The sequence below is a fragment of the Octodon degus genome, unplaced genomic scaffold, assembly GCF_000260255.1.
Source record: "Octodon degus isolate 3935 unplaced genomic scaffold, OctDeg1.0 scaffold00203, whole genome shotgun sequence".
Taxonomy (NCBI): domain Eukaryota; kingdom Metazoa; phylum Chordata; class Mammalia; order Rodentia; family Octodontidae; genus Octodon; species Octodon degus.
Window position 1 is genome coordinate 1558487 of NW_004524779.1, and position 19565 is coordinate 1578051.

General features: G+C 50.8%; 1 protein-coding gene across 1 annotated transcript in view; it reads left to right on the plus strand.

The window, feature by feature from the left end:
• The first annotated feature begins 11682 nt into the window (after positions 1 to 11682).
• Muc4 (mucin 4, cell surface associated) overlaps positions 11683 to 19565 on the plus strand; it is a 59566-nt gene continuing 51683 nt past the window's right edge. Inside the window, exon 1 of the mRNA XM_023704758.1 lies at positions 11683 to 11835. Within this exon, the coding sequence (XP_023560526.1) occupies positions 11769 to 11835 (67 nt within the window). The 5' untranslated portion in view covers positions 11683 to 11768. The remainder of the gene's footprint in view (positions 11836 to 19565) is intronic.

Here is a 19565-nt window from a genome sequence, read left to right on the forward strand (position 1 = left end):
CTCTGTGTAACCCAGTCTGGCCTCAAACTTGTGGTGATCCTCCTGCCTCAGCCTCCTGAGTGCTGGGATTACAGGTGTGCACCACCACGCCCAGCTCTTTACTTATTTTAAAACCACAGTATTTGTTTTCTTAGTTGTTTGAGTCCCTTACATGTATTGCAAATTAAGTCCTTGTGGGTATTTCCTCCATTCCATAGGTGTGTCTTTGGTGGTGATTCTTATTGTTTGCTCTGCAGACGCTTTTCAATTTAATGTAGTCCCATTTGTTTAGTATTTTTTTTAAATTAAAGTAATTTATTCTACAATTCCACAATTATATAAGTAATATCAGAATATACACAAATAATGATCTTAATACTACTTTACCTTTTTTTGGTATTGGGAATCAAACTCAGGACCTTGGGCTTGCCAGGCAGAGGCTTAAGCCTATGAGCTGTCTTCTCAGCTCAATACAGCTTTAAACATTGTTTAAGACAGGGTATGGATGAGCTTTGCTTTGCATGAATGCTATGGATAGGAGTTACCAAACAGACTACTACACACACGCTAAATGAATTTAATCGTAATTTGATTACTATTGCAAGTAAAGAGAACTTCTACTGAAAATATACTTCCAAGTGTTCTCCAACAGAGAGGAAAAATCTACTGAACCTACATCAAATTGGCTAATCACATGTGTAGAGGTTGTTAAGGCATTTCACAATTCCTTAAATACTTTCAAGCAATTATCATAACATTGTCAATTACAGCATTCCAAGTCCCATAACAATACCTGCAAAGAGTGTACACACTGAAAATCCCTCTCTGGGTCTGGTCATACTGTAACTGATTTATAGACACTTGCAATTTTTTTTATTTAAATGTATTTGGTACAGGGTCTCGCTATGTACCTAGGACTTGTAGTGGTCCTCCTGTTTTCAGCTTCCCCAGCACTGGGATTACAGGTGTGTACCACCATACCAGGATTCAGTGGCCTGCTGAGTGCGCCTGGGGGGAGGGCCAGCGCAGCATGTGGTGCTAGGAATAGAACCCTGGTCCCTGCGCTTGACACTAGGAACTGTTAATCTGTATAAGTGTTCAGTGAGCTACTTCACAAAGTGGGGCTGAAAAACCCCGGAAATTTCATTCAGAGAGCCCATTCCTTTCCTTGCAAATCCCTCTCTCCAGCTCTGGTGAATCGCTGAGATCTGGATATTCATGTCAGTTGTAGAGTCAGTGACACAGAAATCAGAACTCCAGGCACCACCCGTGGGTCTCAGGTCTCGCCGCCGCCCCGCCCCGCCTCCCTGGTACTGCTTCTTCACACTCAGGAGCGCTCCCGCCCTCTGCAGCCGTTTTTGCACTCCCGGGAATCCTGAGTCTGCCTACAACTGTCCTCACTCACGTCCTTATTGCCTGATGCTGGCAGTGTCTGGTGTGAGCCGAGTGTTCAATAAATGTTTGCTGAATAAATTAATGAAGCAGTTAAACTCCAGGTGACATAAACCTAAGTATTTCCTTACGTGCTGGATACCTCAGCCTGTCTCCAACTCCGTGCTCGTGCTCGTGCTCCTACCTGTGTACGTGGCACTGCACGCGGCCACCGCACAGGGTCAGCCCGCTGCAGCTCAGCCCCAGAGACAACTCCCAGTGAGCCCTGCTTCACCAAAGGCTATTTCAACGCTGTCAATATTGTGTGTGTGTGTGTGCGCACGTGCGCGTGTGCAGGGTCTCACTAGGCAGCTCCGACTCATAGTGATCCCTCTGATTTCTGCCTCCCTAGTGCTGGGATTAAAGGTGGGCCCCACCACGCCCGGACTCCATTGCGGGCTCAGCCTGCCCAGGGGCGGGCCCGCGCGACATGCGGGGCCAGGGGTTGAATCGTGGTCCTGTACCTTCCTATGCAAGCGCTTGGTCCTCTGAGCTATACCACCAGCCCTATCAATATTATCTTCTGAGAATAAATCTCATTAAATCTTTCTATTTCTACTTCCAAATCGGGTATTTTTCATGATACAATCGAGGCCTACGTGATTTTTCTTCTAACTTCCCTCTGTTATAAAAATTGTGCCGTAAAACAATAGTTTCTGTCAGCTTTAATCTGGTAATAGAACCACTCTTATGTTTGTTCCCCTTCAGTAGTCTTATACACTTTCTGCTAGCTGAATTGCTTGATACAGTAAATTCCTGCTAGGAATTGCATGGCTGGAGTCCCTCATCATCCAAAGTTTCACTTTCTGTGGCTGTACTTTCTATGGATTCAGGTACCTACCTGGAGGGTCAGTTGGAAATAATGCAAATTCTAGAAAGAAAGAATCCATCTATCTTGAACTGCACATCACTCTGAGTATCACTATGAAATCTCAGGCCGCCTGGAACACAAGTCACGCGTGCTGTAAACACTTCCTACCCATAGTAACCACCTCAGTTGTTAGGCTTGCTGTCACAGTGTGTGTACTTGTATTTACTAACCTTTATTCTACTTAATGAGGGCCCCAAAGTTCAAGAGGGAAGATGGAAAGAGCATTGCAGTGACAACTGTGCTATTTGATTATTAGCTACTTCGATTACTTTTTTTTTTTTTCCTGTATTTTAGGGAAAGGTCTACAGGGTGTTCAGGGCCTCACTACTAGATTGGACTCGTAGTGATCTGCCTGGTTACAGTCTCCCAAGACCTGGGATTACAGGTGCGTGCTACCACGCCCAGTCTCAATCGCTGGGGGCGGGGCCAGCACAGCAGGTCCAGGGAATTGAACCCCTGGCCCCTGCACCTGCTTACAGGCACTTTAATCCGCTGAGCTATTTGGCTGGCCTGATTATTAGCTACTTTAAAAAAAAATCATCTATCTTTTTGAGATAGGATCTCACTATACAGTTCAGGCTGACCCTGAGCTCATTTTGTAACCCAGCCTGGTCTGTCTCTAACACACAATGACCCTCCTGCCTCAGCCTCCTGAGTACTGAGATCACAGGTGTGCACCACCACAACCGGCTCTGATTATTAGCTACTGTTGTTAATCTCTCACTGTGTCTAATTTATAAATTATGCCCCATCACAGGTAGCAATGTGTAGGTAAAAACATAATGCATGCATAATGTATATAGGGTCCTGGGTTTCAGATACTCACAAAGTCTTGGGCCATGTGTTTCCTGAGTAATAAGGAACTACTACATCATATAAATCTCAGGGTTGATTTATTAACAAGATACTAGGCTTGGGTTGGGGAGATAGCTTAGGTTTTAAGAAGTGGAAATCAATATAAAAATTTGAGTAAAAAGAAACACATATATAATTTCTTCCCACCAGCAAGAGCAGAGATGACTGTAGAGTAAGGTATTATTTTGAAAATTTATGTGTAAAACTATAAATGATTAAGAAATAATATTTCTGGGGCCCGCCCCTTAGTTCAGTTCTTTAAGTGGCTGCTTCAACAAAGCAGTCAGGCTCAGGTTGCTGTGGTTCAATCCCCACAACTCAAGCCAGTCAAACCTGTCCTGAAGGCATTCCCAGCAAAAAAAAGAAAAAAAGAAATAATATTTCTTCTCATTCGCAGTAATGGAGGTTCCAAAAAACTGCTTCTTATACCAGTTTAATTTTCATAAATAACTACTGGGAAATAAAATTATTTGAACTTTTATAAAATAGAGTGCCCATCTTGATTAACAGAAGTTGTTTTAAGTGAAATTCTACATATAGTTACGCTTAAAATCTTAAAGGAACCATTAAAACAATGAAGTTGGTGACAAATACTTCTGTAAACGCATCACAGAGCCCAGGAAACAGACATTCAGAGAAGCGTTAGAGCTACCCAGCAACAGCTTCTCATAAAGCCTCACAAACCTTAAAAATTACAGTTAGACTTTAAAGGGACCAACATATGAGTTCTTACTGAGCCCAGATTGGGAAAGCCTTCCGCCACTGATGTTTGCATGTCCTTAGTTTTTCAACCAAGTAATCAGCCGTAATGAACCAATAGGAGTTCACGCTGTAAGCCAGCGGGGACAAGAAGCTAACCTGGGAGACGGAGCAGGAGCAGCCGGTGGCACCTACAAGCCCCTCCTCACATCTGTGAAGTCTGTGAAATTATTCTTTTCAAAGATGGTTTCGCCAACAGCTACCATGTTCACCAGCAATTCTATGTGGTCTCTCTTTGGATCTTGGCAATTGCTTTATTTTTGTCCTTTCTTCCTTTTCTTTGGGCAGGCGGGTACCAGAGATCGAACCCAGGACCTTTCGTTTGCCAGGCAGGCGCTTGTGCCGCTGAGCTATCTCTCTGGCCTTGGATCTTTGCAGTTTCTGATGTGCACCAGATAATGATGCGGTACTGCTGGCTTGCTATCTCTGAAGCAAGCCAGGTCTTCATTCTTGCAGGGCTGCTGCTTGGTGCTGGCCTCCTGTCCCTGCGAGGAGGCAGAACATGCATGTGGGGGAGCTGTCCCCAGGCTACTGGCTTGGGATGGCAGGCCACCACATGCTTCCTCTTGTCTTCCTGGGTGCCACCCTACTGCCTTTGCCTTTGGGTTCATATCCAAAAGTCACAGCCACAGCTCGTGTCCTACAACTGTCTTTATCTCCTTTCTGGTTTTGCATATAGTTACAGATCTTAGATCTACTCATTTTGAGTTCATTTTTGTACACAGTATGAGATGAAAGCCTAATTTCATTCTTTTGCATGTGAATAATCAGTTTTCCACTCACATTTATTTGTTGTTTTGTTATTTATTTTTTGAGACAGGCTCTCACTATGTACCCCAAGCTGGCCTTGAACGTGAGGCCACCCTCCTGCCTCAGCCTCTCAAGTGCTGGGATCACAGGTGTGCACCATCATGCCCAGCCCCAGCACATAACATTTATTTTCCCACATTGTATGTCCTTAGCAGTTTCTAAAAATGATAAATAGGGTGTCAGGCACAAAGGGCGTGGCGTAGAACTTCATGGTTCACTGCAAGTCACTTCCCTCTGTGACTGTCTCAGCTTTATCCTGCCACATGTACATGAGGTGGCAGAGGTTATGGTCCTTGGAGGACTTGGGCAGCCTCCAGTTACAGTGGCCTTAGGCCACATCTTGGAGGGCCACACTTGGCCTGCAGCTCCCAGAGGTGGCAGGTGGGTATTGTGGTGCTCAGCTGGTTTCCCCTTCTGCTGGCCCTGGTGTCTGTGACTCAGGCTGGCCCTCGGCTGCCTGTGCTGGCACTGCAGCTCAACCACAACAAGGATGGCCTGGACCAGGTGACCTCACCGTCCCCACCCGGGCCTCTCATGGCCAGGGCTAGGCCTTTCTTATTCTGGGCACACATTGCCTCCCTCCTCCAATGACCAAAAGTGAATCTGTGGGTTTGTTCATGAGTAAAATGGTGCCATAGTGGCCTTGGTGCTGGTGTGGAGCTGCAATGTAGGGACCGGGTCCTAGCACAGGAGCAGAGAGATCAGGGTCAGCCCTACAGTCACACCAGCTCTCACATTTCTGGTCCTGGGCTGGAACTAGGGCTGTTCCAGACGGCAATTTTTATTTCTGGGGAGTTCTTCAGGAAGCCTCTAGGATTTAGCTAAGCAGAATACAGGACAGCAGACACTACGAGGTCCACAGAGTCCGTTTCTTTATGCACAGACCGACATGAGTGGGGCCTCACAGCCACCCTTCCCCCTGGGGTTGTGACAATGGCTTCATGGGTCACAGGCTGTGGGATCCAAATGATGGGGATGTTTACATTTTGCCAAGTTTTGTACAGCAAAAGACACTGTCGCGAGTCCCCCCAACACCCACCCCCTTGTGTTGAACACACTCATCCCCTCGTCCTTGCTACTTCCTGAAGCAGTTCTGGAAGTGCTCCTTCCTGAGCATCTTTAGCTGCACCATCGTGGCTGCCTTGGTGCTCTGAATGATTCAAAACGTTTCCCTTTCATGGACATTTTGACTTTGAGGAAAAGCCAGAAGCCGCATGGTGCCAATCCTGTGAATAAGGTGAATGAGGACACACTGAAGTGTGGTTACAAACCTGCCTGTCCACTGGATGGTACCCAGCAGCAGCATGCACCGTATTTTTCATTGCAGTTCGTAAAGCCAGGAAAGAGGATTTCCAGAAGTGCTTCGGAAAGTGACAAGAGTGAGGGGATCAGCGTCTGCGAAGTGAGGGTGCGTATTCTGAGGGGAGTGCATAGCCAGGTGTCTCCTACTGTGATATATATATTTTTTAATTAATCAGTCACTATGTGTTTCAATCATACCTTAAATGCAAACATTAGAACGGCTTAGCCAGTTCTGCCACCACTCACTCTTGTTTGCACACTTGCATTCCTCCCACCGTGACTGACATACTACAGCGGGTACAGTGGAGTGTAAGGCAAACACCACAGCGATTCTCTAAGAGTAAGTTCACTTCCGAGAAACACTAAGTGAAAGCAAAATCCTGCCCCCAGCTGAATGGGGCCCTGCAGCAGTATGAGAAATCCACCCGGGTACATGCCCCAAACCTCTGATCCCCGCAGGGATTGGGAGCCCATCCTCCACAGGCAGTGTCAGACAAACTGTTCACCTCTGACAGCTGCTACTGCCTTCCCTGCCCTACGTCCAGGCTCCCACAGGTCCTCCACGCAAAGTGTCATGTCTCCTGTGGCTAGTCTGTGGCTTGCTATCTCCCCCCTCCCCTCCTTACCACCCTCTTTCTGTTTTTTTGGGACAGGGTCCTACTATACGGGTCGAGGATTACAGGCACGTTCCACCACCACACCTGGCACCCCACAAATGGGGTCCTTACCATTTGATTCTATAAATGTGCTACCATTTTTGTTAGCTGTATTTTTAGACATCCCGGATGAAGTTTTTGATGCCATGTCCTTACCTCCACTGAATCTCTAAACACTATGATTATAGGACTACACTGCATTCTTGTTTTTAGGACTGTATGTAGCATTTTAGGCAGGACCAATTGCATAATTTGTGGAGACTCATTAAAAGTTAAGAAGTTCAAGCCAGGCATGGTGGCAAGTGCCTGTAAGCCAAGCACTTGGGAGGCTGAGACAGGAGGATTGCTGCAAGATTGGGCTATGTAGTGAGCTCAAGGCCAGCTTCAACTACATAGTAAGTAAGACCCTATTTCAAAAAACCTGCATCCAGGGCTGGGCGATAGCTTGGCAGTCTAAGGGCCTACCTGGCAAGCACAAGGACCTGGGTTCGATCCCTGTTACTGCATGCATGTCGTGCCTGCCCCAGGCCCCCAGGTGTGCGCTGCTGGCCACTGAAACCAGTCATGGTGGTGCATGCCTGTAATCCCAGCACTGGGGAGGCTGAGACAGGAGGATCACTGAGTCGAAGCGGTGTAGCGAGACTGTGTAGCAAATAAATAAATAAATAAATAATTTAAAAAACACCTTTATCCGTTCACATATCCATCCATTATCTCAAGCATTAATGGAGCATCTTTTAGTGTCAGGCTCAGTGCTAGGTATGAAGATGAGGTCCAGGTGGGGAGTGCAGCAGATAGCAACCGTAGGAGCCACTGAAGGACCCAAAGACGGAAAGAGCCCCTGTGGGGTGGGACTGGGTGTCCTGAGGCTCCTGGCTGTAGGGAGACCATTCTTCTGAGGTGTCACACATTTCTCCAAGTCCCAGAGCTTCAGCGTGGACTGCTTGTATTCTGGACTCTTTGCAGGGTGGTATATGGTGAAAACCCCAGGAGACAGGGTCCGGCTCTCCTTGGGCCAGAGGTGGACTCGTTGGCTGTCCCATGTCAAGATGATAATGCTTGCCTCTGCAGGTTCATTTTGCAGCTCCTTACAAGACATGGGTGTCACCTAAGCCGGGAGTTCCCAGTTTTGCAAAACTAATATGTCACAGATCCTTCGGGGCTGCCTCAGCGTGGCCCCAAGGGGCTGCGGTAGGGGAACTGTTACACTTTTGACCTAAAGTGACCCCCAAATCCTCAAGTGTTTAAAAAGTGATTGGATTTGGTGGCTTGTAGCTGACTTGCTATTGGAAAGTGGGGTCCTCTCTGGCTCCCCCCTCCCCCCTGCTTCCTGTCCTCCATGCTGTGAGCAGCTTCCACCACAACGCCCCCCTGTGCCATGCAGGTCTTCCTAGAGCCACTCAAGCATGGTCTGCTGCTATCTCCACTTTGCATTTGTATGTATCGGGTATTTGATCCCAACAACGAGAATGTGATGAAGACAGAAACTAATGTGGTTGTGACGTTCATACCACCTGCTGTGCCTTGAATCACAAAGTCCTTTGTCTATGACCCAGTTGGTGTCTCCATGTGTTCCTGAAGCCACGGCAGGGCAGACAAGTGGGACAGATGGTCCCAGCCATCAAGGTTCTTGACCTCTGGTCTGTGTCATTTGGGGTCTATAAGGGGACCTTGCAGGAGCCCCTAGGGCTGTAGTGGGGCAGGATGATGCGGGGCCCCTGGGAGCCCCAGGCAAGCAGGAAGAAGGAAGCTGAGATCCGCTGAGGCAGGAAGTGTCTGAGTGCCCCTAGTGAGTAATCTCCTGCCAAATCCCAAACATCCAGCAGATGCAGGGGAGGGGCTCTGGGGCAGAGCAACGGAGCCTCCTCTCTAGAGCTTCCTGACTGGGAGGCAAGAAGCCAGTGTGGGGTGAAGCTGGGACACTCTGGGCACAGAAAAAGCCAGGGTCCCTGGGGATCCTGAAAAAAGACCCCTTGTATCCCTCAGGTACTGAGATTTGCATTCTGCTGCCTACCCATCTCCACTCTCATGCCCTCCTGTGAACTCGGCTCCATGCAAGGAGACACTGACCCCCAAACACGGCACTGTCTGCCTATGCCCATCCCACAGCAGAGCGCGGCAGGAGTTAATGCTGCCACAGAGCAGCCCTTGCTCTGTGGGGACCACAGCACTGCTCAGCAATCTCCTTTCTGCTGCCCCACAGTACCTGGGGACCAGCCAGGCCTGCCGAAGGGCTCACTCCTGCTCCAGGGAATGGGGTGAGGCCCGCTCTGAGCTGCTCAGACCTCTCCAGAGCTGTGTGTGGCTGCCTACCCCGGTGAGGGGGTTTGGAAGTGTCTGCCTCGATGTCCTGTATGGATTTGAAACGTGCCCTTTTCATGGTCCTTTTGACTTTGGGGAGGAGCCAGAGTTTGCATGGTGCCAGATCTGGTGAATAAGGCAGATGAGGAAACAGGGCCACATTGTCACGAGCCTGCTTGTCCATTGAACGGCCAAGCACTCGGCAGCAGTGCTCCCCATATTTTTTATGACAGCTCATAAGACACTGAGGAAAGAGGACTTGCAAGACTGCTTCGGAAAGCGGCAAGGCAATGGGATGGCTGTGTTTGAAAAAGGAAACAGGATTCATAGAAGCGTGTCTTTTACTATAACAACTTATTAATTTTTTTTTTTTAAGAAGAGGAAGAATTTATTGAAAGCAAGTTCTGTCTAAGAGGAACAGAAAGGGGCCCAGAAAGTGGGTTGCTCCATAATAGTTTTTTTTTAAAGCATAAATGTTCACCTTCTGGTTTGATCATCCCTTGCATTTATCTGGTGTCAGGCTATACTTAAAGTCCCCAAAGGCCACAGAAGTCAGTGTTGTGCTTCAAATGCACACAAAGAACACACGTTGGGTTTTGTGGTCTGAGTACGCTGGGCGAGCACAGCATCTCTACTCTTAGAGCAAGGGTTCAGCATGGGTGACCCTGACAGCCATGGCCCTCCCCGCAGGCCAGGTCTTCAAGGGACGAAAGGCAACACCCAGCTGCCACAGGGTCCCTGAGTGTGGGCCACCCCAGGCAGAGGGCCAAGCTGGCCCAGGGCAGGCAGACTGATCTCAGGGACACAGGGCTCGGGGTCAGCTGCCTGCTCACTTATGGACTTCCAGGTCACAGCCGCTCATGAAGCCTGCCACCTTCCAGGGCAGTTCGTTCTGACCTGGGATCTCTCAGCCAGAGCCAGCGCTGGCCTGGACTTGCCTGTTGGGCCAGCTCCACCTGCAGGCTGCCCAGAGTGGGTGGGAACCAGGGCCTGGGAGAGAACTTTCCAAGGAGCCCACAGCTGCAATTGCAAGGAAGCAAGGTGGCTGGTGGAGTCCCATTCCCAGCAGCGGGAGGCTGGCACCACGCTGTGGTCGCTGCAGCCCAGGGCCCCTCCCTCCCTTCCATAGAGCTTCTGGGGTCAACCTGGAGGGTGGGGAGCTGGCTGTCAGGCCCTTTCTGCATCACCCAGTGTGACTGGTGACTCCTTGCTGATACGGGCAGGTGCTTAGCGCACCTCCAGGGACAACGCCGTGGTCACCGGCTGTCCTTCCACAGTGTGGGTTCATCTATTACAATGATTCATGCTCCCTCCCTTCCCCAGACCTTCAAAGTGGCTACACTGTATCAAGTGGATGGTCCCTAAAATCCATGTTACCCAGAGCCCCAGCAGGAGAAGCTTCCTTCTTCCATAACCCTCTGGCGGATTCCTTTCTCTTTCCAATTTGTCCTGGAGCCCATCACTCTGGAGCCTGAGGCAGAAGAATCACCTTGAGTTCAAGGTGAACCTGGGCTACCTAGGGAGACCCTGGCTTACACTAAACAAAACAAAATCAAAATCAAATTCTTTCTGGATTGCTGTCTAAAGTAGCATATTCACCAGGCCTAAGAATCAGGATGTAGATATTCAAATCAGCCATGGGTGGAGGCTGGGAGGTCCCTGGGAAGGAAGGAGTTCTTGGGGACTCTACCCATTTTCTAAACCACCAACAGAGTTCTTAATCTGCTTATCATCTTTATGTCACTTAAGTCCTTGTGTCATCGTGTGCTCGATTTCACCTCTATCATCAGACTGTCAACATGAATAGACCTTTTTCTCTTTCCTTCTTTCTTTTTTTTTTTTTTGGTCTTTTTGAGTCAGGGTGTCACTATACAGTGCAGGCTGGCCTAGAACTCCCTTTGTAGCCCGTGCTGATCTTGAACTCGCAACAATCCTCCTGCCTCAGCCTCCTGAGTGTTGGGATTACAAGTGTGCGCCACCACATCTGGCTAACACGAGCAGACTTAATGGACCCCAAATATCGAAGAAAAGCTTTATATGCTGACTAAGCTCATTCATGTTCATTAGCTTCTTGCTGGAGAGGAAACACCGCAGGCCTGATTTTTGCTCAAGGAAATGAACCACTTTGAGTACAAAGACTGTCATCTCTGTGTTACTTATAAGAAGGACAACTGTAAACAAGCCAAATGTCCACCTTGGGTCTCTAGTTCAGGCTGGCTTCAAACTTACTATGTAGCCCAGAGTGGCCTTAAACTTGTGACAATCCTGCCTCATCCTCCCAAGCGCTGGGATTGCAGGCTTGCACCGCCAGACCTGGCTCCACCTGCCTTTTCTTTAGGGCATCTATAGATCTCACCCCCTGTCCACACAGCTCACACTCACCTCCTGGCCCTCATCTTTGCCTTCTCCTTGCTTCTGTCTAAAGGGACTCAGCCTCTCCTGCTACAGCTGTGGCCATCTGGGGTCGAAGGCCAGGGCTCAGGGCCATACTTGAGGGTGTGTGTGTGTGTGTGTGTGTGTGTGTGGCTTCTCTCTTTTCCCACCTTCAGCCCAGCCAGTGTGGACTGGAATGGAGCAATGGGTGTATCGAGACTTTTTCCTGGTGGGGGAGAAGGTGGGGAGGGAACAGGGAAAGCCTGGCTAGGTGATTGGCATGGGCACCGCCCTCTTTTGTCCTCCTCCCTGGTACTTGCTGCCCTGCAGAGCACACACCTGAGAGGTGGCAGGCAGCAGGCACAGCCGCTGTTCATTCCTCACACTGCCACTTCTGTGCTGCGCAGCAGCAGCCGAGGATTGCGTGGAGCATGAGGGCGGCGCCGTGGGCCGGGGACCTCTGGGTGCTCCTGAGCTACCTGTGCTGCTGCCTCCTGGGTAAGCCCTGTGGGTGGGATGGCATGAAGGGGCCAGGGGAAGGTGGTTTTGTGGAGCTGTTGGGAGAGAGAAGTGCTGGGCAGAGGTGAGAAAAGATGAGGGAGAATGCTGGGAAGACAGGGTGGTCTGGTCTGGGGGACCCCTGGAGAAGCAGAGCCATCCAGGTTGGCCTTGAACTCACTGTGAATTCAGTGATGACCCCCTGTCCCAGTGTCCCAAGTGCTGGGATTATAGCTACCATCCCTGGCTGGGAACCACAACATGCAGTATTTTGTGTAGAGAAACAGGCAAAACTCCTAACGAAGGGAGGTGCTACAGAATTAAGAAGACTATGGCAGAAAAACCAGAAAGCAAGGGACAGACATTGGAAAGTCATAGAAAGATGCCAGGCCAGAGGACAAGACAGGCAGAAAAGACACAAATCAGAGCAACATGGGCACAGGAGGCAGAGAAAGTGCAGGAGAGAAAGCAAGGGACGGGCAGGGCTCAGGAGCTGGAGGATGAGTAGAAACGGGATGGGACAAGAGCCATGGAGATGCTCGTGGCCTGGGCTGAGCTTGAGGGTCCCCCTTGGTGGCTGCTGGCACCCTAGGGCCCTGGGCCAGGTCTACTGCTGTCCATATGCCCTGCTGTGGTTGAGGCCCGGTGGGACCTCCCTGCATTTCCATCCTGTATTGATGGATGTCTGGGGCTTGGGCCCAGCTGAGGGTGAAGGGTGGGGAAGCTTTCACCCAAGGGTCCTTCCCCTCCTGGGCAGAGGGTCAGGAGCAACGCAGTGATGGCAAGGAAAACCATGCTGGTACCAGGAAGGTTCTGCCTTCCCTAAAATTTTAAGGGGGCTCGGGGTGGTGGCGCACATCGGTAATCCCAGCACTCAGGAAGCTGAGGTGGGAGGTTCACCCTGAGTTCAAGGCCAATCTGCACTGCATAATGAGACATTGTCTCAGAAAAACAATGAGCACCCTCCCTCAAATAATAGTCTGAAAGCCTTGGGCCACTGCCTTGCAGCTGGAAGGTCTACAGAAAGGGACAGCAGGGTCCCTCGGGGCAAGTGCTTCCGTGGGAATGAGAAGGGCAAAGGATTATGCAGGAGGAAAGATGTCCCCACAGAGACCCTGTGCGCTGCTGGGAGGCCACAGGGAGCAGGGCGAGGCAAGCAGGCTTGTCAGCACAGGAAATGGCACCTGAGTGTGCCAGGGGGTGGCATGGGGGCCCAGCTGAGGATGAGCTGTCCCTGGGCAGGCCTGTCCCCAGAAGACTGCTGCTGGATCCCGGGGGAGCACCGAGGTCACTCCATATCCGAGTCCAGGATGCCAGGGTGCTCTCTGTGGCTCCTTGGAAGTGGGAGGCAGAGCTCTTTCCTCATGGTGGGTTCGCCTGTGCCAGCTTGCTTTGTTCCAAACGTGGCTTTGTGCACAGGCTGTGGCTCTGCTTCCCAGCCTGCACCAAAGTCTCCTCCACACACAGTGTCTGGGCCCAGCCCTGAAGCTGAGGTGGGCTTGGAGTGGTCAGATGGGAGGTGGCTTGTGACTCCACTGAGAGGCTGAGAAGCAGCTGCCTGTCTGTCCAGACAGCAGCTTTGCCACCATTTCTGCCCTCTGGTTTCATGACATATTAAGTGCTTCACACAGGCACATCCAAGGGGTAGTTGAAAAAGTGTTGAAATTCATAGTAAAAGAATGCATTGCTATGAATTCCCCCTCAAAATCCTCCCCCTCACCTTGAACACATTCATCTCACAGTTCTTGCCACTTTCTGCAGCAGCTCTGGTGTCCTCTTTCCTGAGGGTCTTTAGTTGTGCTGTCCCGGCTGCCTTGAGGTCCTGAATCCATTCTCTTTTATTGCCACTGTGACTTGGAGGAAGAGCCAGGAGCCACACCGCAGATCCAGTGAGCGTGGTGGAGGTGTTTTCACAAGCCGGCCTCTCTACTACATGGCACTCAGTGGCAGCATTCATCATGTTTTTGATCACATCTCCAAAAGATGTCGCCTGTGGCTCCCTGAGTCTCTTCTCTCCAAGCTGATGCGGGCCTAGAGACCAGGGCTCCTGGTTTTTGCCTTTGATCTCCACTGTGCACCTTTCCTCCTGTCAGTCTGAGTTCATTCCACGCATACACTGAGCTATTCAGCCAATTTCAGCCAAAACTGTCCTTCCAGACAATTACAGAGGGCTAGTGACGTGGGTGGTAAAAGGAACTTACCAATAGGCAAAGAGTGCAGGAAAGACTGGTGGGAGGAGGGTTGTTTTGTTTTGTTTCTTTGTTTTTTTGAGACAGGGTTTCACTATGTAGACTCAAGGTGATCCTCTTGCCTCTGCCTCCCAAGTGCTGGGATTACAGGTATGCACCACCATGCCCAGCTTGGACTGTTACCATCTAAGCAGGGTCAACCTTAGCTGGCCACCACCCAGAGCAGGGCAGGCGATGTGCACTGAGAGAAGCACTTCCTGACACCCTCGTAGCCTGACTTACCTTGTTCCAGCTTGCGTCTGGGCTCCAGCTTCCACTCAGCCCTCTTCCCTTCGTCTTTTTCTTGTGCCAGGGTTTCCCTGGGCATTGACACTTTTACAATACCCTCTCTCCTCCCTGGTTATTTTTCCCTGAACTCTCACCACAGGCTTAAGCTTGGAGTTTAATCTCTTGTGGCTTCTGTGGCATTGGGAGGGGAGTTGCTCAGCTGTCATAGATCTTTTCTTTAAATCATATTGCTACAAACAAAATAATAGTTCCTCTAGTCTCAGGGATTGGGGATCCTGGGGAGAACCAAAAAAGCTTCCCATGGAGAAAACAGAAGGAACTGGTTAAAGCAGCTGCCTGTTTGGGCATGGAGGAAGCCTTGTCCAGTCATGCCTGTGCCCAAGGCTACAATGACAGACCCAGCTCAGCTGGGACAGTGACCTGAAATCAGGAAGGATGGACCAAGATGGATTAGAATAATCCCTTTCCTTTTAGCCCAGGTAGATTGGTCAGAACTCTCCTGATGGGTCACCAAGCACTCTTTAAGAAACTGTACTTAGGTGACCCATGGGCGCTCTCTGGTATTACCAGAGAATTATAGCAGAAAACCAGGGTGTAGAGGGACAGACTGATGGAGGGTTGGCTAGTTGGGCAAGCCCTGGGGACCTGAGGGTGGCCAGAGGAAGAGTCCTCAAGGACACCCATGTCAACCTGGAGTTGAGAAGATCAGATGGGGACAGGACATAGGAACACAAGACATCTCTTCCTGAGACCTGAGAGTCAAATTCAGGCCAGTTCTTAGGCGCACAGGGCTGAGGCAGGGGCGCAGGGGAGGCCAGACCCTTGTCATGGAACCTGTGCAGGTGGAACACCCACCTTACAGGTGCCCTCAGACTGACGGACTTCCCTTTTCAGAGACACAGGAAATGCTCCCCTCTTTGGGGGCTGCCCCTAGAGGAGATCTCCATCCATGCAAGTGAAGACCACCAGCTTCACTCTGAGATCAACCATGGCACTGGGGCCACTGTCCTACTGCCTGAGGGACAGCCTGACAGGGGACAGCAGGGCCCCTCACTGTCCTAATGATATGGAAACCTGGTCAACAGAAGGAGGCTGGGAGCTGGTAGGGGTGAGAGAGGAGGACTTTGACCTGGCTTGGGGTTCCTCATGGAGGGCACAGATTCACCCCAGATGTCCCCCAGCACTGTATGGAAAGTGAGGTAGTCCAGAGGGAGGAGGAAGCGGCCCCTGACCTTTGGGACTGCATGGTGTCCTCCGTCCTCCACCGCCTTCAGGTCTCATGGGAGAATGGCCAGGCCAGGGTCCACCAGGGACAAGTGGGCAGGAAGACTTCCCGAAGGGGGCTTGTACTCCATTGGCCATGGTGCTCAGTATTATAGCCTGGGGGCCTTCAGGTCCCCCTGGGTAGCTGTCCCCACAGAGACTGTCAACTGCCCACATGTCATCCCGTCCACCTCAACAAAGCCTTCTTAGGCTGAGAGAAGAGTGCCCATGTGTTGGAACCTATTTGGCAAGACAGAACATTTGCTCAGGGAGGAAGGGTGGGTTTTGCAGTTTTTATCTGGTGCTGTCATGAGTGCTCCTCGGTGCATGGCTTAGGGACTGTCCTCATTTAAGGACATACAGGCACTGTGGTTTGGGTTCCAAGGGTCTGGCTGCCCATGGACTTGGGCATTTGCAGGAGGAAGATCAGATCAAAGCTAACAATTTATTGGTTGAACTTCTGCTCATGCCAGGTGCTGCGTTGCAGTCCCTGTGTCCCAAAATGCTCTGTTTAGGTGACCCGCTGAAGGTCACATGATCCAGAAGAAGACAGCTGGGACCTAAATCTCTCTCGCTCAGGTTTCCATAGCTGCACTCAACCTTCCTCCACCACCTGCAGCCCAGCCTACCTCAGAGGGCAGGACAGAGGCCCTGCCAGACCCACTGGCTGGTGGCAGGCTGCATGCCATCCCCCAAAAGGCACTCCGACATGGAGTAGGAGAAAGGGGGACCTGCACTGCCGGGTCCCCCCGCGGATGACTCGTGTCCACCCCGTGACCAGAACAAAGCCGTCTCCACTTTTATAATGTTTCTATCTTTTGGGGAAATTTTTCAATGGAAATCAGCATGAAGGAAAAAAGCAGAGGCAATGAACAGTGACCAGGAGGCAGGGACTTCAGTCAGGGCTTTCCACATCTGCTCCGCTCCACTGCTGTCACCTCGGCACTGAACCCGTGGTGGCCAGCGTCAGACCTACCCAACTCCCCAGGAAGCTTGGCTTCCTCAGTTTTCCCAGGTGGCTTATTGTCTACTTAACCCATAATCATCCAGCTTCGCCCCAGGAGGTGGCCTCCTCTCTCACACTCTCTCGGAAGCTAACGGCTCTCCGGCTCTCCGAGGAAGCCTTTCCCACCCGGCACTCTGTGTAGCTGGGGTCAACTGAGCAGGCATGGTACAGGCTCCTGGAACTAAAAGCTTACTACATGCACACGCTGGCTAACCACAGGGAAGTTCCTAACTACTGAGGCAGCAATTTCTGTGGAACTGGTGCAGGATGAGGACCAAGAGCAGGGTATGGGGCACACATCTATGATCCCAACACTGTGGGAGACTGAGGCAAAGGATCGAAAGTTAAAGACTAACCTGAACAATTCAGCAAGACGCTGTCTCAAAATTAAAACAGGGGTGAAGCTGTAGCTTGAGAGTAAAGGCCCTGGGTTCTATCTCCAATACTACCACCACCACCAAAAAGAAAAAGAAAAAAGAAAAAAAAAAAATATATATATATATATGTGTGAAGTTTGGCATTTACTTCTGTAAGTAAGGACTGTGCATGGGCTGCAGAGTCACTGGGGAGCAGGTGCAGGGCAGTGGGGAGCAGGGCCAGATCCTGTGTGGCAGGAAAAGTGCTCCACTCTTTGGGGGACTCACAGAGGCAGGCGAGGCTAAGTTGGCAGAGCTCTGGCAGTTGTGAATGCTGAGGGCGTTCAGGGACTGGACGAGTTCTGACTTGGGGCCAGGCTGAGGAGGGTAGCTGGGGATACTGCAAAGAAGCCGGCTCCAGAAGAGACAGAGGCAACTGGAAGGCCACTGGCATCAGGCAGAAGGGACAGTGGCATGGCCTGGTGGTTTGCAGCCAAGACCTGCAAGAACAGCTGGCTGCATTCAAGGGAACGAGGGAATCACCCCAGCTTTCTGCTTTTGTGCAATAGGGTCTCACTGTGCAGTTTAAGTTGGCCTTGAACTCACTATTTAGCCCACTGAACTCCCAGTGATCCTCTTGCCTCAACCTCCCAGCTTTCTAGGTTGTTTAGAACCAACAACTTTCCTCCTTTTGAATTCTAGGAGCCACAGAGAGAAAATACCCAGAGCCAGATGCAACACTGGTCATGGGTGACTTGGAGGTTTTCCACATACACAGCCTCTGGCTCCTGACATCCAGTGGCCACTTCTTGCCCTGTGTCCCTACCCGGTTTGTCCACATTTCCCTGGTCCTGCTGCCCACCCAGATGGGTGTGGATTCATTTTTGCCCCAAGGCATCCTTGTAGCTATGGCCTGTGCTGCTGGCTGGGAAAAGACAGCAGAAGTGACACGCATGGGAGGTAATTGATGGGTTTCTCACCTCCAACTCCAGGAAAAACTCAAGACAAACATCAGGTGCTAAGAATAAATACTGACCCCCACCCCTATTACTCAGGCGCAGGCTTTTGGTTTTCTCTTGAGGAAGGAATGCCACTCCTCCTCCTGAGTCAACAATGTGCCCGCTGTCACCTTCTTATCTTGGGTCATGCAAGGGCTACCTGAAGGAGCACTTATGTTTCAATCTCATGGTCCTGGAGCCAAGAGGGGCCTGAGCTGCCTCAGGAGAAAGAAGCCACTGCAGGAGGCAGGGGTGGGGATGGGGACTGTCCTGAGGCTGAAGCATAGAATTTCTCATAACCTGTCCTGTTGGCTGTGTCACATACCTGTCATCAGATAGTGATCTTGTCTCCCCACAAGGTACACAGCCACCACAACTCACTCTGACACTGCCTCAGACAGCAGACTCCAGGAAAATTGACTGAAATAGCTGGGTGTCATATCACTAGCCCCTGAAAATGTGCCTGACTTCCCCCAGGAGCAGACCCCTGCCCAGGCTGGGAACCCGGGGCTGGGTGGTGACTGCTGCTCTGCCCCCACCGGTGACCAGAGCTGAGGACCAAGTCACATCTTCCCCACTTGGTCTCCTAGTGCACAGATCCAGCCCTGCCGATGTGTGGTGCTGGGCAAGCTGGGCCCACACCTTGGGCTCGCCTGGGACCCAAGCTACTGTGAACAGGAGGAGCTGGGAAGCACCACAGACATGAGGTGTGCACGCTGTCAATATTCATAGCAGCAAATGTGCCCACAGAGGGCTTTGCAGGCTCAGACATGGGGTCAACTGACACAGCAGCCAGTTACCACCAGGAACTGGACACCAAGAGCAAGTCTTCCACAGTGTTGGCCTCAGCCACCAGAGGCGTCCTCTAAAGAAGGCCGCTTTGGGGCCTCGTGTCCAGCATCTTTATCACAGTGGTGAGGGGCACAGGAGGGATTCTAGTCACAGTCTTCACAGCTCTGGTGAGGGAAACTGGATGGGTGTCCCCAGGATCCAAGCAGTTGCCTGTCCTGAAAATGTGTCCTGTAGGCCGACCTTGCTAAGGGAACCACAGGGAAAAGCCCTAGCTAATTCCTGTCACTAAAGTCAGCCCAAAAGCAGTGCGAAGGACACTTAGTAGGTGCGTTGGTCAGCATTTTGCAATTGTGGCACAACTCCCAAGGTGGGACACTTGGTGGGAACCTCGTGGTAGGACAATGGTAGTACATAGGCGAACCACAATCACATGGCCAGAATAGGAAGCAGGAAAGAGGCAGGGTCCCCTATCCCTTCTGAGGGCCCCTCTAACTGACTTGAGGACCCTACTGCAGCCCCCCCAAAGAAGGCCATAGCACACTGAGGACCACACCACAGCAGATGAGCCTCTGGGGCCAAACTCAGTCCACATCCAAACTGTAGCAGGGTTAGAGGAGTAGGAATCAGGAGCAGAGATCAAAGGATGCTGTGTATATGAGGTGGTGCTCTTGGGTAATCCTAGCTCTTTGGAAGGCTGAGGCAGGAGGGTCAAAAGTTTGAGCCAAGTCTGGGTAATTTAGTAACTTAGTGAGATCTTGTCAAAGAGAAAGAGAGACAGAGAGGAAGCATGGGCAGGTTACAGATGTGGCTCAGTACAATGTCTCTGGATATATATATA